Here is a 24,978-nt window from a genome sequence, read left to right as displayed (position 1 = left end):
ACTGGAAGGGTCTACACTCACTCCACCTCTACCCCAGAGGCATAAAGCCCCTAAAGGGGAAATTCCCTCCTCACCTGGGAGCATGTGGAGCCAGAGGCAAGGGCTGGCTCAGACCCTAACAGAACAGCTCCCCTACCCACATAGCCAAACATCTCCTGGCCCAATTTTTTATTTAGGATGGAGAGGGAGGGTTGTTTTGGATTTCAAGCCCTTCACCTTTAATCTTGGAATCCTCTGCTATGGCCTGCCTTATCTACATTTTTGCTTTGAGCCATTTCTACCTGCAGGCATTCTAAATGCAAAGACTTCTAACTCAGTTTCCCGTGTTTTTTCCCCACCTGATACAGCAGCAAGTATCTACTGAGGAACTCTATGTTTAGCAAAGCACGTAAGATGAAGATGGACTAAAAACACAGGGAAGTAGAAACCACTGACTGGAGGATACAAGCCAAAGAACCAATTTTAGGGATGTGTTTAAGTGACTGGGTATTCTCTAGGTGTGGCCAAAAGTACTCATTGTAGAGAAGACGGAATCCCTGTAAGTTATATAGGAATACCCCTATATTTTTAAGACTTCCTGAATGCTCATCTTGAAATAATGCCTCTTAAAATAATGTCACTGGGGGGACGCCTGGGTGGCTCAGTTGGTTAAGCAGCTGCCTTTGGCTCAGGTCATGATCCCAGCCTCCTGGGATCGAGTCCCACATCGGGCTCCTTGCTCAGCAGGGAGCCTGCTTCTCCCTCTGCCTCTGCTTGCCATTCTGTCTGCCTGTGCTCGCTCTCACTCTCTCTCTCTTACAAATAAATAAATAAAATCTTAAAAAAAAAAAAAAAAAAACTTCCAAAAAAAAAATTAAAAAAAAAAAAAATAATGTCACTGGGAACACCTACAGAACCGAAGAACCTGACCAAGGGTTCTCATAATCAGACCTAATGGCAGACTGCAACCAGCTCAAAATGTAAAGACTTTTAATCTGAAACTAACCAGTGACTGCTTTTATCTTATGATCTCTAAAATAGCATAGGGAGGGAAAACTGAATGGGAAGAAATCAGAGAGGGAGACAAATCATGAGAGACTCTGGAGTCCGGAACCAAACTGAGGGTTACAGAAGGATGGGGGTGGGGAGTAACAGGGGGTGGGGGAAGGGCACATGTGGTGATGAGCGCTGGGTGTTATATGCAACTAACGAATCATTAAACACTACGTCAAAAACTAATGATGTATTATATGTTGGCTAATTGAACATAATTTAAAAAAATAATAATAAAACGTAACCTCAAAAGTTCTGTGAAACAACTGCTCCAGGGCTTTGAGCCAAATTTGTGTCTCTGAAGAGCAAAGGTACAGGGCTCCACAGAACACTCGCGTCGTGTGGATCTCACTGCTGTCTCCCTCGCTTTTCTCTTCTCTTCTTTTTTTCTGACCAATATTATTACTCTACTTGACTTATCTGTATGAACTACCTTTCATTTTATGTTTATTCTCTGAGTTTTCTCTTATTTACCATGTCAAATAAGGGTGACCCGAAGATAACACACACTGGGTTACTGGAAAGATCACTGGATAAGATAAAATAGAGAAGGCCCTTTACAAATTGTAGAAAAGCAAGCAGACTTTTGTTACGATACAAACCAGTAATCAAGTACAATTATCCTTTAACCAAACATATTATCCATGTGAAACTTCCTGTCATTTGGCACAAAAATTTAGAAATAAAAACCCCACAGTCCCTAGCAAGTATATTTAATGGAAGACAAATAAAAGAAAAAAACTGTTGGAGAGGTTTCACCTCACAAACCAAGTGAATTTCTAACGACAGGACTGTACCAAATTTAAGACCTTATCTTGAAAGACCCGAAAACGTAGATGAGATATATCCATTTGATTTTTTGAAACCTTCCTTCTTCCTGCCTTTTCCTTCTTTTGCCCTTTAGGGAAAAAGAGGGAAAAGCAATGGGGATTTCCTGACAATGCTCCATGGAAAGTGGAACATGGGACTAATAAGCATTTATTATACAGCAGTCATTTTAGTAGGTATTCATATATGTTATTATTTAAGTTTTAGAAGAAAGATATCTTTATCTTCCACTTTATAGATGAAGACACATATCTCAGGAAGGGGGAACTTGTCCCAGGTCAGAAAGATAGGTCAAGTTAAATGGCAAATGTGGATTTACATGATTTCCTCTAACCTCAAAGGATATCCTCTCTACACTATAGTGCTCAAGGGAACAGAGCATTCTCTAAAATTACTTGAGCTGGGCTAACTAAGGAGTCAACTGTGTAACAAATAAAGAAAAGAAATCATGGGCCAGAGAAAATCAGACAGAAGGGGGTCCATTTTCACAGAGAGTGCCTATTCTAGAAAATCTGGCAACAGATTCAATCATACAAACCTTTATGTTTTAGAGAGCTATAACCCAGGGTGCCAAATATATTTTTGTAGCCTGTAATTCAGAGAACAGTTGTTCTCCCAATTTTGGTTTTACCTTCGCTTCTATTGGGACTTGGAGCCTTTTCACAGATATAACAGGAAAACAAACAACAAAATCCAGTTTGAGCTAGAATGTCCTTCAGAGATGTCCCCTACTCCCATTTAACAGATAAGGGAATGGAGGTCCATGAATGAAAAGACAATCAGGAAACTAGTTAGTGGTGACTGCTACTCTTTAGGAGTGCATCAAACTTCTTCTTCTTCTTCTTCTTTTTTTTTTTTTAAGATCTTATTTATTTGTCAGAGTGAGAGAGAATGAGCACACAAGCAGGGGGAGTGGCAGGCAGAGGGAGAAGCAGGCTCCCTGCTGAGGAAAGAGCCTGATGTGGGACTCGATCCCAGGACCCTAAGATCACACCTGAGCCAAAGGAGATACTTATTAACTGACTGAGCCACCCAGGCATCCCTATATCAAACTTTTGATCTTCCTACCAAAATGCAGGCATCATTTCCCAGCCAAGACTGCCTCCAAATTCTGTGGCCCTGTTTAGGAATGTACATGTTCCTGTTTTGCTTTGGTCACAATAATACCAAATCTATATTTCTTTTATGTGACAAAGATAGTTAGAAGCTAAGCACTTACCCAGAAGGGATCAAACTTGCATTCAATTTAAGCAGCATGAATCCAATGGTATACTAGTGCATGCTGGTAACAAGAAGGGGGAGGAAGGCACATTCCTAGCCTGGAGGAAGGGTGGAGTCACACTGAATTCCTCAACAGGAGTTATGAGTTCTGGCAGGGGTGTACTGGGGAAGAAGGACTACCTCCACATCACCTCTAAAATTAGGCCTTCCCTTGAAAAACATGAACCTACTGTTTAACTTGGTCTATTTACCCTTCAGTGTAATGAGGGCTAACATGGTCTTGGTAAGGAGTTGGGTGATGACCAAACTGTGGTCCCACAATTCAGATCAACAGTTTCATTCTGTAGAACTGGGGATAGTTCTAAGGGACGCTTACTAGGTCTTTAAATAATATAAATAACTTTGTGTCCTAATGAATCAAAGTAGCTTTGTATCCTCAGCTCTCCAAGTCACCTGGCCCTGCCCAAAATCACTTAAAAAGCAGACTACATCAACCCAACATCCAAAAATTTTTATGGTACATATGGAGCTAACAAATAGTTTACAAAGAAGATAAAAAGGTAAGGTGCCTGGGTGGCTTAGTCACTAAGCATCTGCCTTTGGCTTGGGTTGATTCTAGGGTCCTGGGATTGAGCCCTGCATCAGGCTCCTGCTCGGCGGAAAGCCTGCTTCTCCCTCTCCCACTCCTTCTGCTGTGTTTCTTCTCATGCTGTGTCTCTGTCTCTCCCTGTCAAATAAATAAATCAAATCTAAAAAAAAAAAAAAAAAAAAAAAAAGAGGATAAAAAAGGTAAATGTTTTCTCCCCTCCGAAAAAATAATAAAAATGATCATAGTAATAATTTTAAATGTTATTTTTTAAAAAAAGAGGGCTTTTGTTATTATTATTAAGTTGCAGTAGTTATAGAGACTTCTTCCTGCCACTCACAAATGCAGGCTGTATTTACCTTGGATTTCCACAATTCCCCAAACATAAGAGGAAAATTCAAATTTTTTACAAATTCAAGAAAGAATGTATTTCTTTTCAACTTAAGATACTCTCATTCATCCTTAATTGACGCCCTTCCAACCAAATTCCATTAATTCGTGTCCATTTGAGAAGGGGACAGGCTCTACTGCCCACAGCATAAGAGCGGTAGTGGCGGCTGTGCCTGCATGACCGGACTTCATGGAGGGATGCCTGGCTCATACCAGAAGGAATAAGGCAGCCTTAAATACAGTCAAGAAAAGAAAAAATCTCTTAAATCAAAGTCCCCAAAGGAAAACTTTGCTCAAGAAACCACTGTACCTTTTTTGATTCATGAGAAGTTCTCTGTGAAGATCCTGATGGTTGCGGGACGTTTTGACAGGATTGACCAGTTTCTGAGGCCTAATTAGTTCAGGATTGTCATCTTCTATGTAGTCTGGCTCAGCCATGATGTTTCTTGGAATGAGATATGCGTCCTTAAATTCAGTATCCTCAGATGGGCCGTCTGAAATGGAAAGGTGAGAACATCTATAGGCTTTTCTGTGGACACGTCTCGCACAGTAGGGCACGCAACGACATGCAGTCCTCCTGGGCCCACCTCACTACTTCACTGAAAAGCTTTGTGGGGAGAGTCCAAGAGAGAGAATAATGGCCTTGTTGCTCTGGGCAGCCCATAACTAAAGCAAAGGGGTCCCATAACCGGACTCTGGTCACTACTCCTCACACCTTGCGCTTCAGGTCACACACGGTACGGCCCACCATGTCTAAAGACCAACTTAAGCCCATTACAAGCATCTCAGGCACCAGACCGAGGTCCTTCACTGCTTCTTCCAGCTCCCTGCCCCCCCGCAAATGAATATGCACTGGCAGTGTGCGGCGCCCTGACCTCCCTCAGCATCGGGAGGCTTCTGGAGCACACAGCACTGTTCCTCATGCAGCCTCTGACTGGAGTCTCCCTCCCCTTACGTGAGCACCCGGCTCACACCTCCCCAGCTCCCTCTCCAAACGTCCGCTCCTCAGCCACCTTGCTTACACCTGCAATCCCACCCCCAGCCCTTCCCTGCTTTATCTTGACTGCTGATGTTGCTTATTTGCTACTGGCTCCCTAAAGCACATGCTCCTGAGGGCAAGACTTTCATCCTACCCCTTCTCCAGCTGCCCTGGAACAGTGTCAAGAAGGAAGGAAGTTCCAGGGAGGGAAGAAAGAGGGAGGAGGGTGGGCGGATACCTTGTAACAAGAGCCTAACCGCACAAGGATTTTAGCAGGGAGGACAGGCAGTCACTGGAGCACAGCAGGAGAAAACGATGCAGTGCCGGAGCAGAGTCCCATAGCCTTTCTGGGCCCAGACTCCAGATCAGTAAAGTGAAACAAACAGATGACAATCTCTATGGTCCCCTCCCCCATGTTCAATTCTAGTTGTTGATTATATAATTCAAGTGCAGGTGTCCTTCCCACCAAAGATGCACCTGGACAGCAGCGCATCAACCCTATAACTATCAAGGGGCAGTATGCAGCACAGTGCGCACATCTTGAATATATGTAATATTTAATCAGAAAGAAGAACACACTCAGTGAGGGCCAGAGCTGGGAGGAAGCAGGCTGACTAAGCATTGTGCTGGAAACCGCCCGCAGGTCCATCTGGCTGGCACCCAACTGCTGTAGACCCCCTAGGCTCTTTCCTTGCAGATGACCTTCATCCTGTTCCCCTGCCCCCAAAACCAATGTGACCAATATTTCAAGATAATTAACATGCCATTTTATGCTTCCCTATCCCTGTATGATGACTATTTCCCAAAGCAAAAATGAGATGCAGAGCCTGACTGTGGCAGAGTATCTGACACTGAGCTTTCCTCTCCAAGTCCAGAGAACAAGCTTACTAATTATTTGGCCAGTTTTATGTCCCTAAAAAGAACAGTGATCACAGAACAGGGCAAGGTAGGGAGGGAGACCCACGTGTGAGTGGGCTCACACCCAGCACTGTCCACAAGGACATCAAGATAATAATCACTGCCGTGCCTTCATAGCCCAGCAGTGGTGTACACGTATTCCTGTCGCGAAACACATCCTAACACGGAGTAACCACAGCTTTCTGTCTATTCTCTCCAAGAGCTAGACCTACTACTTTACAGTTTCATATCCCCAAGTCCAGCAAAGTGACCGGCACATGGTAGAAGCTGAATAAATGTTGAACTCAATCAAATCTGGTCTAAACTGAAAATGTGGAGATGTCCTCCAGAAATAAGCTCAACGGAAGACAAGTTCCGTCTTTATTTCTGCCCCTGACATCAACGCACTGAGCAAACATCTAAGTAAATGTGTGCACATGGGGGCTGGACAGAGGGAGGAGAGAACACACAGTGTGTTTCCATGGACTCTGGGCATGGGGGTGCAGGGTGGACAGTGGAAAGAACAGAGATGTGTTTTCAACCAAAATTTTCAAAACAAACAAAAAATGGGTCCAGTGGCAGTCAGCTACAAGCAGGAGCTTTGCTTTCAAAGCCGTTAAAGATATTTTCCTGAGCCATAAATGATCCCAAAACACTGGTCTACTCTTCTGTGTCCAACGGGAAATGACACTCGAAGTGGCAGCCAGCAACTACCCAGAGCCAGTACATGACTACATCTCATTCTAGCAACAACCTGATTGCAGAAGAACTAGGATTTTCACTTTGCAGATAATAAAATGGAGAAACAAACATTAAACAACTTCTCCGTTCTAATAATCACCAGTAAGGTAAACCTCAAACTAAAATGAATGTCCTCTTGTCTCAAAACCCATGTTCTGTCTACCAAATCTGTTATTTTTATAGCAAAGTCTTTCGAAGATTAATGTAAAAATAAAGAGGTTAAAAACCCAAAGAATAAATAAATCAGCTAAAATAGAAAAACTATAGATGCATTCTTCCTCTATATATTTTAGGTTAAATGGCATTAATTGAAGCTCAAAATTATAGAACTTTAAGACATGTATAACAAATGACACCAAATATTCCTTGAACACAACTTGCATTGATCTTTTAAATAAGAATGCCTGCAACGGTCACTGAATGGAGAATGACAAACCTTGCACATGGCGAATCAGTGATCCCATCACAGCCAGCCTGACCTTCACGGGCTGCCCCACACAAAAATGTGCTTCTTGGTGGAAATGTGAAATGCGCCACACACACCTCTGTGCAGTCCCAGTTGTCTTTAAAAGCCAATAGCAGTTTCATTCTCGTTAATCAGTAGACAAGAAAGCCTATAGGATTCCATAAAAGGATCTATTTCTCTGCTCTAAACCATGGATAATCTCCATGACACCATATCAAAACAGATTACAGCCTCCTAAGGTCAATATTACAGAGGGGGGGGGGGTAAGCCCTGCGGATACGTGGAAGAAGAGCACTCCAGATGGAGGGAAGAGTTCGAGCAAAGGCCACAAGGCAGGAGCATGCCTGATGGCTATGAGAAGTAGCAAAAAAACCAGTGTGGCAAGGATCGGTGAAGACAGAGGGGGAACAGCTGAGCAAGCCCGGATACTGCGGCCACAGTGTAGGGGCCATTGTAAGGACATTGGCCTTGACTCTGGAGATAGTAGAAAAGCCATTCATGGTTTGAAGCAGAGAAGTGACAAGATCTGACTCCTATTTTTGGAAGACCACTCTTAGTTACTCAGTTTAGAATAGCAGCAGCAGGCAAGGAAAGAACTGGGCAGGGAGCTACTGCTGTGATGCGGGTGACAGATGGTGTAGACCAGGATAGTTGCAGCGCAGGTGGGGGGACAGATCGGTCAGGATAGATTTTGACTGGAAAGCCTCTGGGATTTCCTGAAGAACTGGGTATGAGGTGGGAAAGGCACGGGAGAACCAAGGCTGACTCCAAGGTTCCTGGCCCGAGCAATGAGAAGGTCAGCACTGTTGGCCAGGCACGGAGGCTATGAGGTGAGCTGCCTGGACAGGAGAGGAGACCAGGAGTTCTGCTGGGACACACAGAGTTTGAGGTACTCGCCAGACAGACATCTAAGTGGTGACAGTAAGAAGGCGAAGGCAGTTAGTGCTCAAACCCTGGGTGACTCTTTCCTTTGTGTCATGGTCTCCAGTGTCTCTCATTTCAGCCACTCCCTCCACGCCGCCACCCCCTCATCCTCTTCTTTCCTGATTTCTCTTCAGATTTAGTATCTGGGAAGTGCGTCTTCTCCCAGATGACCAGCGCGGTCAGGTGGTAGTGTGTCTCCTGCTGGACTGAGGCAGACACCGGAGCAGGAGGGTGGGGGCAGGAGGAGTTGTGCTGCTTCAATTCTTTCTCACCGGTTTGCCCTTCTTCACAACTGGGGCTGGGAGAAGGGGCACGGAAGGCCCTCAGCCTGAGTCAAGTGGAACTCTGACGCTTGCCTGTGAACCAGACTAAATGAGTCTATGTAGCTCCTCATGAAGTAGACCATGCTGGAGCCTGGGAAAAGATCACTTAGGATGAAGGGGATGAACTGGCAAGGAGCAATCTCTGTGAATCTCCAGTACTCGTGGCAGTGGCTGCTGAAGGATCTGGAATCCGTATTCTGGCCACTTCTCAGTGACTTTCCACCCTGGAGGCATGACCAACGTAAGGAACCTAAATAACCTTCTTATTCAACTTCCTTCGCTCTGCCAACCATCTTCCTCATCATTACCAAGGCTGGAAAATGCCATCCTGATCCCAAGGGAACTTTTCCATTTCATAGATCCTATCCTCCAATTAAACTGAAATGAATACTCACTGCTTCCCCAGATTTTCACATTTCCCTACCTTCCTCGCCAGCATGCCTTTGCCAACACCATTCCCTCAGCCAAGATGCTTATCCTCTTCCTGCCCTATCCCTGGATTGCTACAAAGCTAGATTTCACTCATCCTTTCAGATCCAGACAAATGTCAAATCTTCCACGCCACCTTTCCTAATTTCCCAGTTGTGACTGAACTCTCTGACTTCTCAACAACAGAAGAATTTTCTCTGTTCCCCTTTTCCTAGTACTCACCTAACCCCACCTTCTGTTCCAGCAATATGTCTGTAAATCGTCATATCTTCACTGCAAAGAACTTATCTGTTCTATATTCTCATTCCTCAGACTCCCTGGACTGGGTCAATAATTAGTACTCAAATTAATAAAGAGAGTCCTGGGTTAGCTACCAGTAGAGGGAGCCCTTGAGCTATCCAAAGTCCTAGCAACAAAGTGTGTGTACCAAGCTGAAAGTGGGAATTGGGAGGTCAGGGTTTCCTCTCTGAGCATCAGGTAATCCAGAAGCCTGACAGAACACACGAGACAGACTGTCTGGCAGGAAAAGTTCTTAGCATGTGGGTATTATTATTACTACATGAAACATTCTTCCAGAAATAAACATGAAGACATTTGTGTCATATTCATTCCCCCGATTAAATAAACTAGTAATTTTTTTAAAGTTTCACGTCGATAAAGGAGAAATAAAACTGGCTTGACATCTTAAAGCTTAAGTTCCCTAACTCCCTATTCTCCCCTCTGTTAAACTGAATGTTAAAAAACTGGTTGAAATGTAGATTTCAGTACTCTCTACAATTTCTGGCATGTCTGTGGGAACTCAATAAATCAAAGCTTATTAGATGAACTATGTGACCAACACCATTACAGAGTTTATTTAGAGGTCTGAGAAACCTGACATACAAAAAGTTCGCCTCTCTAAGCCTCGATTTCTTCAAAAACATAGGAGTACAACTAAATGACCCACAGCCCTTCTCACTGATAACATCCAATGGTTCTAAGACCCATTCAAGCTGCAATTATTAAGAACCTTTTGAAAAGTGTAAAAAGGTCTATCACACCTATAAGGTGCTACATGGAGTTCTGAATGGCTTAGTCAGAGTGTAGGGGATAGCAAGAAATAGCCAGACAGCAAGGGGACTTTTTTGCTGCTCTGAGGAGGGAACGCATTAAAATAGTTTAAGAGGGCGCCTGGGTGGCTCAGTGGGTTAAGCCGCTGCCTTCGGCTCAGGTCATGATCTCAGGGTCCTGGGATCGAGTCCCGCATCGGGCTCTCTGCTCAGCAGGGAGCCTGCTCCCTCCTCTCTCTCTCTCTCTCTGCCTGCCTCTCTGCCTGCTTGTGATCTCTGTCTGTCAAATAAATAAATAAAATCTTTAAAAAAAAATAAATAAATAAAAAAAAAAAATAGTTTAAGAATTTGAATAATAACACAGAATTGCATCTTAGACATATACTAATACTAAATACATCTTAGTAAAAACTCAATCTTGGGCCAGGAGCAGACAGTGACACAATCTGGTACCAAAGGCATTAGATAAAAGAGCCCGAAGAACCTTTGAGGCCACAAGCCCAAACAGCATGCACTGAAAAAGATCACCTGATGAGAATTCTGCCTTTAATGTCTGCAAATCAACATAAGTCATCATTAAACTCCGCTATCCCAGAGGACAAGAAATTCTAACATCATGGATTTGGAGTCCTTGTTTTTCATTGTTTTCCCTATCAAAGATAGATTTCAGGCCTACTCCATGCCTATTCCAGGCAACCTGTGTTGATTGCTTTCCAGAGGTAAATAACTATTCCCACAGAAACATCTCACAACAAGACTAATAAAACAAATATTTCTTGCATCATATTGCAGTTTCCTCATCATACTGTTTTGGGCACCAATATTTCATGTACATGTTTCTAGATCAGAAAGATAAAATTTAAAACCTAATCTTATGAGATTTAAAAATCAAATTTAGAGATTATGCTGAGTTTAATGTTTGCCTAAAATCCAATTCCACCTAGCAGCACTAATAATTGAAGCTGTTTAAACAATACCTCAAATATGGCAATGTATACATGTGTCCTATAGGTTACGGGTGTACTATAACCAATCAAAGTGAAACAAACTTCTGAAGTGCTACAAATACTTCTGGCAAGTTAAAAGTAATTTCAAAGCATTCTTTTTTTTTTTTTTTTTTAAGATTTTATTTATTTGACAGACAGAAATCACAAGTAGGCAGAGAGGCAGGCAGAGAGAGAGGAGGAAGCAAGCACCCTGCTGAGCAGAGAACCTGATGCGGGGCTCAATCCCAGGACCCGGGGATCATGATCTGAGCCGAACACAGAGGCTTAACCCACTGAGCCACTCAGGTGCCCCTCCAAAGCATTCTTTAGGAGCGGTTTTTCCCAGGCTGGCTCCAAGAGATTCTAGCTACCCTCTGACAATACTCTGCAAGAGCCCAATCACTTGAGATTGCCAGCAGGCCAACTCTAGACCTGGGTCAAGCCTGTCCTCAGCAGCCACCATTCCCAGATGGGCAGCAAGCCGTGAGGAGAAAGCTGAAAGAGTAGAGTGTGAGTTAAGACAAGAATTGTTCCCCAACAGCCAAGGATTTCACTGACAAATCCCTGAATTGCCTAGCCCTGAGGTGAACCTACAGATTCATTAGGGCCAGTGACGCCATCCAGTAACCAAAGGCATTAGAGGAGAGCCCAGAGGAGCTCTGTGGCCACAAAGTTAAACTAAGGCTTATAAATGGCAGCCCCCAGAGCCATCTGCACAAGCACAGAAGCACTGCTTTTTCCGCTCTGCCCGCTCCACTATGGCCGCCGCTTCAGGCTCTCAATAAACTGGCTGCAAACATGCTGCTGTACAAATGCCAAACGGTGACGCCCTTGGGAAAATACCAAACTCATTTTCTCATCGGTTTCTTCATTCCCTAAAAATGTATTTTTATATAAAAAAGGCACATATTTTATATTTAGAACATGGGAAAGGAGGCAAGAAACGTCAAGAAGACAGCACAGACTGTTGTTATCAAAGCTAAGCTGGCCTGGCTGAAGCGAGACCAACCAGAAGGTGGCGACAGCCCCACAAACAACTAGGTGCCCATTTTCACAAACACCACCAGAAGAGCAGGGTTGCCTCATCCTGGCCCTCAGCACTGTTAGCAGAAGTACACACTCAAAGCACAGATATGCCACGAAAGAAATCTGTTTTGGAGTCCCTATGTATCTGCCGTAGAAGGTGTACCTAAGCTTCTCCCCATCATTTAAACCTCGATGAGGCCCTAGGAGGTGGGTGGTTATTTTTCCCTGTGGCCTACAAAGGAGGCTCAGCTTCAAGAACAGGGATTCCAGATCACATGGAATGGGTCTAAATTCTTTAAGTCTGTCTTTGAGCAAGTTAACACACTAGTTTAAAAAAAAAAAAAAAAAGAATGGCAGATTATCTCTTAGGTGGTTAGGAAGAATATATGTGAAATGTATACCAAAGGCAGTGACTAGAAATCATGACCTTTTGGTAGATGTCATCTGTTATTTGCACTGTCACTGGCAATAAATAACAATTAGTAACAATAACCCTGTTATTGCTGTACTGGGTCATACAGCTACTAAAGAACAGGACTAAAATTTGAACTTGGGTCTGATTCCAAAGGGATGCTCTTTGAGCACTCCATTCTTCTGGACTGGGATAAGGGGGGCGGGGGGAGAACTGCATTTCACTTTAACAGGGTGATTTTCTCTGTCTTGAAAAGATTTTAGAAGCTTTCTAACATCAAAGCTTTAGAGCACCAAACTAAAAACATCTTGGAGAAGATCACATTAAAGCGAGGATAGAAGGCAGGACAGACACATTTTCCTGAAAACACACAAAGGTTTTTATAAGCTTGTTCACAGTAGTGCTATTCTTAATAGCTCCGTGTTGGAAGTGACCCAAATGTCCATTATCAGAAGGCTGGATAAATACATTGCGGTACACGGACACCGGAATACTGTGCAGAAATGGGAATGAAAGGCCAGCAACTGCAAGGCTGAGTCTCACAAATACAGTACTGAGCAAAGGAAGCCAGACACAAAAGAGTCCATACTGGATGATTCCACATAAACAATGTTCAGGTGAAACCAATTTTTGTGTTAGAAGTCAGGATAAAGGGCATCTTGGGAGTGGGCTGGGAGAGGAAGGGGATAGAGGAAACTTTTCAGGTGCTGATAATGTTCTGTTTCCTGATGTAGGTTCTGTTTATACAGACTTGTTCACTACAAGTTCACCAATCGGTACAGTTTTTTGGCTTAATACCCTTCCTTGTATCTACGGTATACTGGGTTAAATATGGTACAGATTAAATAGCTATTAAAATTACTATCTAGAGATCATTTGGTTGCTGCTACATTATTAGACTTCTGTTATTTTATCCGCTTTAAACTTTGTTCATTCAGTCCATGAGAAGTAATACAGTATAATGGAAAAGAAGACCAGACTTGAAGACCACCTGTCCTGGATTAGAATCCTGGTTATGTCATTCAGTGGTTATGTGATTTTGTATTAATTATTTAACCTGGGTCTTAATGTCCTCAATTGTGAATCAGAGTTCACAGGTCTACATTTGCAGAGTGGTTGGAAGCATAAAAGAAAACTTAGGGAAAACATCCACCATAACACTGTACCTGCCCCTGCAGCAGTCACTCAATAAATTAGACAGTTAAATAGTTCCAACAAATGAGTTCATCAATCTACCTCTCCATTAACTAACGTCCTCTCAAAGTGAAAATGGATGGCCATGTGCTACAAGTACACTAAGTTTAGACGAAGTTTAATGGATAAACCCAGTCATGGTCTCTACTCTGCCCGACTTTACAATTTGGACTTAGGTGAGAGAGGGACATGGGAGGGGGGAGAGGATGGAGGGGAGTGATGAAAATCCCTGATAGACAAGGCCAAAGCACAGAATGGAGCTTGCAGCATGATAATTTCCCAATCTCTATGCCTCAGTCTTCTTATCTGTAGAATTGGGTGGTCATTTCTCCCTAATTTCTCAGTAATCTGTTGCAAATAACTATTCTGAGCACAGAGCAATTATATAAAAATAAGGGATTTATAAAAACATAACATCTCCTAATTGGCCAATATAAAGAGTTAAAACTCTTCAAACATCAAGACAACCTTATGACGTTCGCAATTTGCTTAACCTCCGATAGCCCTTCAGGTAAGACCTGAATTCTGCACATTCCCTCCCTGTACCTCCAGGGCAGATTCTAGAATTCCCTGGTGGCCTGCAGTACTACCCTACTTCAGTGAGCAGTGAATGTTTGGGGGTGGGGAGGGGAATGCTGCTCAGCCCTGGCCAAGAGCAGCATGCACCTGAAAGGAAAGGGACAACCAAGTGATTGGCGTCACCGCCAAGGGTAGTGACACATAGAACATACCCTGCTATGTTTCTGGGCTCTGCATGTCCCAGTAACTTAGTCCTACCCGAAGCACAAAAGCACAGAGTGCTTTCTCAACCAAGTAAGTAAAAGAAAATGGTTGGGCTCAAGTTCTAATCCAGAGATATTTCAACCTGAGAAATTTGCCTCATCAGGGCTATCCACTGGGCTGACTGTGCCACAGGGCCAATCCGATGTTCTTTCAGGTAAGAGGTCCTGTGCTCTGGCCCTGAGGTCTGTTCATGAGGACGGTGATCTGTGGGGCAGCCAAGGACCAAAAGCCACCACTCACTAACAGATCACAGAAAACAAATTCTGTGCAGTGATCATCTACTGCCTGTGCAGTAGACGGCTTCTACTCCTCGGCCTCTCCCTGGAATTCAAAGCCATTGCCCATCTTCTCTTCAGTGTGAGAGCCAGCCCCTTGGACAATACTCTCCTGCTTCTCCCTTACCTGTCTGCCCAGGCATCTTCTTCCCTCCCACTCTCTCTCCCTGTTCTCCAGAAACGGGTCCCTAGCCCTATCCTCTTGCCTTTGGTGACCTCCACATGCCCTTTGGCCCTTCTGCTATATGAGCCATTTCTAAGGTGTACATGAAGATTGTTCCTTTCTTCCCAAGCTCCAGGTCAAAAACTCCAAGCGCCGACTGAAGCAACGTGTTTAAAGTTGAGCTCAACCTCACTGGTTTGTTCACTGAGTGCCCCCTATGGGCCAGATAAGGATAGAACACTAAAAAGGAGAGAGCAGACCCTTTATATTCTAGTGGAAACGACTGCAGGCAAATTTAAGTTGAAATCATTGTTTTTCAATACCAACAGAGAGGACACCACACACACCATTCTTCCACGGTAGAAATAATGCTGTAGCCTTCCCTTAACCTCCTTATTTGCCATCGGCCATGCTAAGACTAATACTAATACTATCTCTGCAAACTAATACTATCTCTGCAATGTCCCCAGCCTCAGCCTTGATGCGTAATCGAACAGTCAGCCCTTCTTTCTCATGATAAATGTCCTTGAGACCATCACCCACTGCCACTGCTATAATCCTAGTCCACGCTTTCATTCTTCAGACTCGGGACTGAGCAGCTGTCTCGTCACTGTCCTCTACTCCTCCCCCTCATTCTTCTCTCTAACCTAGCTGCACCCCAGCCAAATCCCAAGCTCCGTCATTAAGCGTCTGCCTTCAGCTCGGGTCATGATCCCAGGGGCCTGGGTTCAAGCCCTGCATTGGGCTCCCTGCTTGGCGGGGAGCCTGCTTTTTCCTCTCTCATTCCCCTTGCTTGTGTTCCCTCTCTTGCTGTGTCCCTCTCTGTCAAATAAATAAAATATTTAAAAACAAACAAGCAAACCCATATTTGAAGTTTTCTTATTCATCACATTAAGCTCACAAAGGAAAAGCCTGACTCTTACTTCTCATCCCCAGAAACATCTCCACGTGCTTTCCACATATTGTTTAACTAAAACTGGCCATGTGATACACAGGTCAAGTGAAGTATAGAGCTCAGATTTACAAAAGGGAGCAAACAGGGGAGGTGCAGGGGGGGAGGCCAACCTTTGCTTTGAACACATTCTCACCCTCATTTGATTTTGAAGGAGCCCAGAATGAGTTCTAGGCAAGTATCTTCTCTTGATACAGATCAGTACAGGGAACCAAATGTCCATTTTTCTAAACCAGCAGATTATGCTCCTTCTTCAACAATACGACCCAATAAAACATTCACTTGACGTCCCTAACATTAAATGTTATGTGTAAGCAATGAGTCTTTTGCCACAAAAAGATAACTCGAAATGCTGTCTGGTGAGAAATAAATATTAGTACGTTGGCTTACATTAAAATTCCCATAAGGTAATTAGCATTTCATTAATATGCAGTCAATTAATTTGCATAAACCTCTAAGCAACTGAAATGCAGTCAATTATCAGATTTCTTTAATAATTGATTACTTTAAAGTCAACATCCTTAAAATTGCCTTAGACAGATAAATTACACTCATCAAATAGCATTTGATACAGGACCATTTAAGTGACTCTGAGCTTCTTTCTCGTACATAAAGTACCCTGATGAGATCTGAAGTTCAAGGACCCTTGCTTTTCCCAAAGAAGACTGTTCTGTGGTCTAACAGTGTCACCCAGTGGTAGTACGCATGGTTTGTGTTCAGAGCAGCTGTTGTTTTTAAAAAGAAGCACTTGTCACACGTGTTTACTAAAAGGGAAGAGAAAAAACGCTTTTCTGAACTGTACAAAGAAAACCAGTACATTCCAATTTTGGACTACATGGGGCCGGTACTAGAAGAGAGCTACCCTATAGCCACGGTTACTTTGAAGCCCTTGGGGACCATACAAGAGTGTACATATCTGAAGAGAGGCACAAGTGATGCTCCTGTGACTTAGGGGTAGCACAGGTTTGACTTTCAATCAGTTCAGTGTCCCATGACTGAGCCACAGGACCAAAGTCGCCCCTGTCATTGGCTTTATTGTCTATCATTTGGTGGCTTCAGTTCTCAAAAGCTTACATCTCCCAGAACAAGGAAAGAATAACCAGCCAATTCTGTTCCAGGGTTCACTATCGGATTTTAAAAACTTATGAGGTGAAGTTTAATTGAAAATAATAAATTATTTAACTTCCTTATCTGTAAAAAGAGAAGGCTGGACCAGATGACCCTTGAGATCCCTTACTAGTTCTAACATTCTGATAATACAGAAGAGTCCAGCTTATCTGTTGCTCCCAACCACAGGGGCTTAGAGCCAAGGGATGCAGAGCTTGGCTCCAACATTAGAGCCAGATGGACCGGGGAAGGTGTTCTCTGATATTCCCCACATATCCCCCACCTTGGTCTCCATTCCAACTCACCCCTGTTCCCAAGAACCATGGACTTCTCCAAATGAAATCTATAGTGAATAGGTTTTCTGGTAGTGATACTGAATACCTCCAGATGCAGCCACCTTCACTCCAAGTCCCCCTAAAAGAATCTCAACTGCTTGGCCCACAGCTAGAGACATGTACCTAGGAATGGAGCATGGACCAGACTTTATTAAACCCAAACTCCAAATCCGGGGGGGGGCGCTCCTAGATATCATAGTGAAGAAACACACATGTACCATATAGGGTAAATAAAAAACTATTTATTCCTCCTTGCACAGTCTCCTATATCAAATATATATCGCACCATAATTGAATAAATTCACCTGAATCCTATAAACCTAAAAACGACCTTAGAATCACGGCACAGTTCACCCTCTTACTCCCCACCTAGTTTCTCTTTATACATCTTTGTCTTTATAAATCCATAGATATTCTTCTTGCTTATCCCCACCAAATCTCAAATACCTAAAAGTTTTATGATGTTAATGACAGTTTTTTCTCCTCATTCCCGTTTATTTAGAAAATCAGTATCAACTCTCATGGGCCACTTGTCAGAAGATAAATTTTTGCTGCATTCTTTCTGAAGAATGTGCTAGCAGTCTGTGGCAAAACATAATAAATTCACTTCTAGGAATTTACTCCAAGATGATAATCAGAGATGCAGACAAGAATATATTGTATAAGAACATTTATCTACAACCTATGATGGTGGGAAAAAAAAAAAAGGAAACCACTTAAATATCTAATACTGGGTTACAATGTGGCTTAAACATGATTTTTTAAATAATAAAAAGGGAAATACTCACCATGCACCAAATAGGAGAAAAATACCAGTATCCTATCAAAACAGTATGCCCCCTATGTTCTAGTACGGGTGTCTGCACGTACAAAAGCTATTCAAAATGCTGTGCAAGGCCCAGCTCCATCAGTACCACCATGGAACTTGCTAAATACAAATGCCCAGCCTGAGAGCTCCTGAATCAGAATGGCCGGGGGTCAGGCCCAGCAGCCTGTTCTCATGCTCACTGTATGCCACACAGCCTCTGAGGTTAAGATATTGAAATTCACCCCATTGGAGGGCCAGAGACACTGAGGCCTAGAGAAGGTGGGTAATTCACCTAGGGTTAAAAGGCTAATAAGTGGGCAGCATCACCCAGGTAGCTCAAGTCCACACTCTTAACCACTTTGCTCTAGAGCCTCTCCAGATGAACTCATGTTTGGAAGTATACTCCGTGCTCTTTCCCCTAAATGAACAGTGTGATGCGTCCCACCTACTGGTCTGTCTTCTTCGTTTGGTTTCAGCACTTCTGTTACAAAGCTACCAGTTGGGACGGGGTGTTTGGGAACTATCACTGGCACCACTATTGACAAACTTCTTGGTGAGCTGTCACGTGGCAGGCCCAGACACATACTTCATAAAACATTGTACATTTATAATGGCTTACCATTTTTGAAATGATGCAACTCTTGATCAATTTCTTTTACTCTTCCAGATTCTACATTACTTCAAAATCTGCATGTAACACATTTTTATATTACACCATTTCATATTCAACAAAATTCAAGTTCAAAAAAGAACGCTACCAGCTTTTATTCCCAAGCTGCCCCTCTTCAAGCATCAGGATGCAGGATAAAATTAAATTTAAAAAAACTACTGGAAAAGTGAAAATCAGTCCTACTGGCAACTAGAGAAGTAAAGACCAACTTTCCTAGACGTCCCCAATACTGCCACCAGAACATAAAGAATGCTCAGAATGGGTACAGACGAGCCCACAATGCCACCAAGAAAATGACAAGACGTCTCTCTGATGGCACTAAAAGGTGTGACTGCTAACTTTTTACTAAATGACAGCTCTAATGTCACATTCATCTCTTGCCTCCTAGATAAATATTGTTAGTATTCCCCATCACTGAACTGTGCCTGCTTCCGGACCACATCCAACCCAGGTCCCCACTCCTCCAATCCCACCTTCGGAACACCCAGCTCAAGCACCATCCCGACTCTGCTTTCGAACAGAATCTCAACATTCTTCTGAGCTATGTTCACCTATGACAGCAAACCAAATGAACCACACTTGGGTCTGACTCCACCTGCTCCTGGTTGTTGCTGGCTGATGGGATTCAATACACTTTTGTCTTAATAAGTTACCAGTAACATCTTGTAGGGTAGCAAGAACCTCAAATAAAAAGCCTACAAACTAACATCACTTTTCTTGGTCTGCTTCCTTACTGATAAAATGACAGCCAGTCATCTTATCATTTTCCTCGCAAATCTGCTCAATTTCAGCCATACTGTGCGTCAAACAGATTTGTTTCTATGAAAGAACGTGCTCTGGCTTCCACTCATTCAACTTACCCTTTCACAGATACAATTTGTCCGGAAAATTTCATTTTTCACTCTCAGAAAAAAAAGAAAAGAGAACTTCATGCCAAAAACGATGGTTACAATTATGTGTATTTTCTAAATGGCTAAAATGCTTCATAATTATAAGAATATAAGTTGACTTTTATTTGATTTTTGCTTCCATGATAAAAATGGCGCTATGTCTCCGTCTGGTTCTTCAGAGGACTGTCTGGCTCTAACTAAACCCCAGAGAGCAGCTATTTACACAGCCCAGGTACTTTTAATTAAAGTCTGTTTTCCCCCACTCACTTTTCAGGTTACCTCATGGGTTTTCGGTGAACAACAGCATTAAGCTGGTCTTGTTTTGGAAGTCACCAAAACCAAGATGGGAATATTAAGCCCACTGCAGCCAGCAAGACCACAGTCAGGCGTTTTCCCCCGTGGACTTCAACAGTGGCCATGTCCCTCCCTCAGCTTAGGCCCAAAAGATCCCGAGAGGAGTGGTGCGGTCCGCATGCCGAGTTCACAGCCGGCGGGGGGCACAAGTACACATGGTCAATACAATGTGGTATCACGTCTGGAGGGTGACAAGCACAGGCAAGTCTCAGAGCTGGGTTCCTCTCAAGACTCCTCCCTCCGACTCCAGGTTCTCCATGCCGACTCCACACATCAGTGAGGACGCTCTGGGACACATATGATGGCACCTGACTAGACGCAGCTGAAACGGCAGGCGCTCGTTTGTAACTCACACAAGAACCTGGCGTCAGATGTTCCCGGGCTGCTTCAGAGCTCCGCGGTGTTACCAGGGCCCTTGGCTCTTGCTGTCGTGCCCTGCCTCAGCAGCTCCATACAGCAGCTCCCAGAGGAAAGGCAGCTGGACAGGTCGCCCCCGACTAAGTCGTCTCTCCCTCTGTCTGGGGGAAGTCACTCCCAGAAGCCCCAGGTGATGGGGGGGGCTGCTTGCATCTGATTGGCCAGAACCGTGTCATGTGATCACCAGAGACACAAAGGAAGCTGGGAAAATGGAAAAAGGCACTCCAGCAAGGAGGAGCTGAGAGTAGGGGCTGTCGAGGGGACACTCAATTCTGTCACTTTTGTCACACTCAGACTGTTATGACTGACTCTCCCCCCTCCCCATTCATAATGGTAAAGTCCTATCTCCCAGTGTACTGGCACCTTTGTGAGGTGATTACATGAGGTCATAAGGGTGAGACCCCATGGTGAGATTAGTGTCCTTGAAAGACCAAGAGACAACAGAGCTCTCCTTTCCCCCACCATGTAAGGGCAGTAAGAAGGCAGCAAGGCAGGAAGACAGTCCTCACCAGGAACCAAATCAGCCAGCATCCTGATGTTGGACTGCCAGCTATAGGAGAAAAATGTCTACTGTTGAATAGCCACACAATGCCCCCCCCCCCGCAACTATGGGGGCTCCTGGGTGGCTCAGTTGGTTAGGCATCAGATTCTTGATTTTGGCTCAAGTCATGATCTCAGGGTTGTGGGATTGAGCCCCATGCAGAGCTTGCTGGGGCTCGCTCCCACCTCCCCCTCCTCTCTTTCTGTCCCTCCCCCTGCTCACTGTGCTCTGTCTCAAAAAGGCACCAACTATTCCGTTATGTTTTAAGTATTTCATTATGGCAGCCGAGTTAAGACATATCCTCAATGCAACTGTCTTCAAAGGCACTCCAAACTCCTGACAAGAGGCTCGCTGGACCCCTCTGGGTGAGGTCATTTAGCTACTTTCCGACCTTGGCTCCAAAGCTGAAAGGGAAACCCTAGCAACAATCATTTCTTGGAAGTGTGTAGCCCTCACAGCACAGGCAGTAAGAGCTGCAACAACCAAAGATAGGAGACTTTTTAATGGAAACGCTTTTATCCTTAGTTTTTCCATCTACACATAACCTCGCTTTTCAAACGGTGGGTGGGGGGTGAGGGGGCCAGTTTGGGAGTTCAAATGTAAACATGTCTGTAGTGGGTGTGGACCCTGGAACAAGGGAGTCAACTACTCTGACTGGTATCTTTCTCTGCTTGAACTCTGCACATTAAAGCAGATCCCTCCAGATACCTGTCATTCTAAGACACCAGACCTTGCTATTTCCACAGCTGTGGTGTGCGGAGTCACAGACAAACAAAACATGGTGCCCCCAGCTTCAGGAAGCATCTTACTTCCCACAAGACATTACTGCAGTCACCCATCTCAGAGACACACTCAGCCTCCCGCAGGGCTACACTGAAGCTTGGTCTATCTCTATGTACAGTAACAGGCCGAGGGAAACTTTCAAAATGAGAATGGGAAAAAACAACAGCCACTCATTTGGCAAACCAGCAAAACAGGAAAATGAAAGCTTAAAAACAAGTAGCCCACATTTAAAGGAGCAGACCTGAGGTGCCACAACGTCTAAAAAGTGTAAATGCCTTCATTCTTACTGGAATAGAAAGAATACTCACTGTTTCAGAAAATATTCAAGATTTCAAAAATACATGTATTTCTGGAATAGAGGTCTTAGAGAGATATGCACTTAAATTTTAGTAGTGAGGAATAGATAGGCAATTCATAATCCAGATGCTATAGAAGTTGAGAGATTTCATTCATTTTCATTCAAACAGGATGCTCTCAAGAGCAATTTGTAACTACTCCAATAGCCTCCTACTTACTTTGTAGCTTTCACCCTCAGATAAGTTCTATCTCAAAGTGAATCACTCCTTCTTCCCCCTATGCAAGAATGCAAACCACCTACCACTTTGTCTATAACCCTCATGGCCTCAGCCACCAGGGGTGAGGACTTGTGCCCCAAGTCCCAACATACCCTCCCTCAGGCTAGTCATTCTAGCATTTCAATCCAATCTATTACTATCCAATAATACTACAGTCAAATGATGGGTTTCCCCAATCTTGCCACCATTAGGCCACTTAAATTCTATAGCAGCAAAAGTGATTAAGTAAAAGAACAGGGCAGGTCAGTAACAGTAAACACTCAGCCCAACACTAGTTCCATATAAAATGGGAGAACTCTGCTTCTCTCTCCCTGCAGTTACTCAAGTTTTATATGTTTTCATTTCTCTTGTTGCAAGAGGGTTCATTCTCAAGAACTCAACATCCAGAAACTTCCCATCAGCTTTGACTTCTCTCACAGCTCCTGTCAAAAAGTTCAGAACTTTAACAATATCTGTTTTAAAATCCACACAAATAGCAGCTACTATAATTTAATTAAATGAAAAGGGCAAGGACACATGACATGTCAACACATTCATAATGAAAAGTTGTCTTTTACTTACAGCTGGTTATAAAGGAAATATTAATTACTTCCAGAAAAACAATCATAAAATCATTCCCTAACAAGAAATTACAGATGTACCATGACAGCTAACTACTTCCTTTATGCCTTTAAAAAAAGCTAATCTGAAAAGCTTAATAAGGATAGTACAGTTTTACCTACTTAGATTAAGTATTCAAAGTTAAATGTGGCCAAAGGGCTACAAAAAATGAAATGATTCTTTAAAAAAATTTTTTCAAGGCAATTCAGGACTTAAAGAAGAAAATCTAGAAATAAATACTCTTTAGTTTATAATCTTACAAATGTCAAATTGAACAAGATGCCAAGTATTTGAGAGTGAAATTTACCTCAGATTTAAAAATTCAGTTTATAGTACAAAATCTACACACACACAATGGTACATGTGACATAGTAATTAGGAAGGACACTAACAACTTTATTTTCCTAATTTCATCTGTGAATCTTCAGAATTAAAGTTCTAAACCTTCTTTCCACTTTATACAATATAATAGTTCTAGAAAAGATCTGTTACCATTCTTAAATTTCCTTATATCCAGTAATATACAAAAATCAATGTTAAAGATAATTATAAACACTTACCTTCTATGCACCCTCAGACTTGCTCTAAAGTTGATAAACTTTCTAAAATACCTCGGATCAATGGCTTTCAAACTTCTGTCTGTAATCCTCTTTACACTCAGTGACCCAATAAACACCCGCACTAAAATTAGCTAAAGCAGAAGTTTCCAGAAGAAGCCATCTTTACTATATGCTGTACACTGTGATACTTGCTTTGTTTCTTTCTTTTTTTTTGTAATGCTGGCTGTGACCCACTGAATTGATTTCATGACCCACTAATGGATGCAGCCTGAGAAATCCTGCTCTGATTCATTTATTTAAACTTGCCACAATAACTTAGCAGCACTCTGAAGATGGGAAAGCACCTGAAAATTTGCAACAGAAATGTAAATTGGATGATCTGCTGTATGCCAACTGTCATCATCCCTTCCAAATAGAAAACACTTAAAATCCATTACCTTTTAAAAAGTGTTATTTGGGCTAGTATTGCTGATACTAAAGTCATCACCTCTCTTCCACCTAATCTTTAAACTATTCTTACTCCAGTCACTGAAGAATAACCTCAAATCCTTCTGTGTGTGAATGAGTAAAGGAATACAAATTAAAGATTACCTAGAGAATTCTGTTGCTAGGTCTTTTTCCACACTTATGACAGAATGTGGGGAAAGAGGTGACCTAGGAAGTACTGCATTTTTCCCTTCTTAAAATATTTTTATAGACTTCATTTTTTTTTTTAATTTTTTATTTTTTATAAACATATATTTTTTATAAACATATATTTTTATCCCCAGGTCTGTGAATCACCAGGTTTACACACTTCACAGCACTCACCAAATCACATACCCTCCCCAATGTCCATAATCCCACCCCCTTCTCCCCAACCCCCTCCCCCCGGCAACCCTCAGTTTGTTTTGTGAGATTAAGAGTCACTTATGGTTTGTCTCCCTCCCAATCCCATCTTGTTTCATTTATTCTTCTACCCATTTAAGCCTCCATGTTGCATCACCACTTCCTCATATCAGGGAGATCATATGATAGTTGTCTTTCTCTGCTTGACTTATTTCGCTAAGCATGATACGCTCTAGTTCCATCCACGTTGTTGCAAATGGCAAGATTTCATTTCTTTTGATGGCTGCATAGTATTCCATTGTGTATATATACCACATCTTCTTGATCCATTCATCTGTTGATGGACATCTAGGTTCTTTCCATAGTTTGGCTATTGTGGACATTGCTGCTATAAACATTCGGGTGCATGTGTCCCTTTGGATCACTACATTTGTATCTTTAGGGTAAATACCCAATAGTGCAATTGCTGGGTCATAGGGCAGTTCTATTTTCAACATTTTGAGGAACCTCCATGCTGTTTTCCAGAGTGGCTGCACCAGCTTGCATTCCCACCAACAGTGTAGGAGGGTTCCCCTTTCTCCGCATCCTCGCCAGCATCTGTCATTTCCTGACATGTTGATTTTAGCCATTCTGACTGGTGTGAGGTGATATCTCATTGTGGTTTTGATTTGTATTTCCCTGATGCCGAGTGATATGGAGCACTTTTTCATGTGTCTGTTCGCCATCTGGATGTCTTCTTTGCAGAAATGTCTGTTCATGTCTTCTGCCCATTTCTTGATTGGATTATTTGTTCTTTGGGTGTTGAGTTTGCTAAGTTCTTTATAGATTCTGGACACTAGTCCTTTATCTGATAT

At 43.0% G+C, this 24,978-nt stretch overlaps 1 protein-coding gene across 6 annotated transcripts in view; it reads right to left on the bottom strand.

The window, feature by feature from the left end:
* Positions 1-24,978, bottom strand: part of FAM107B (family with sequence similarity 107 member B) — a 227,850-nt gene that overhangs the window by 7,430 nt on the left and 195,442 nt on the right. For 5 of the 6 annotated variants that reach the window (XM_059184082.1, XM_059184083.1, XM_059184087.1 and 2 more), the window contains one exon: positions 4,368-4,551. In XM_059184082.1, coding sequence (XP_059040065.1) covers positions 4,368-4,551 — 184 coding nt within the window. Of the gene's footprint in view, positions 1-4,367; positions 4,552-20,173; positions 20,329-24,978 lie in introns of those variants that run through there. The other variant, XM_059184086.1, reaches the window with a different exon arrangement.

The sequence above is a fragment of the Mustela lutreola genome, chromosome 8, assembly GCF_030435805.1.
Source record: "Mustela lutreola isolate mMusLut2 chromosome 8, mMusLut2.pri, whole genome shotgun sequence".
In the NCBI taxonomy this organism is placed as follows: Eukaryota; Metazoa; Chordata; class Mammalia; order Carnivora; family Mustelidae; genus Mustela; species Mustela lutreola.
This window is presented reverse-complemented; position numbering and strand designations above follow the sequence as displayed.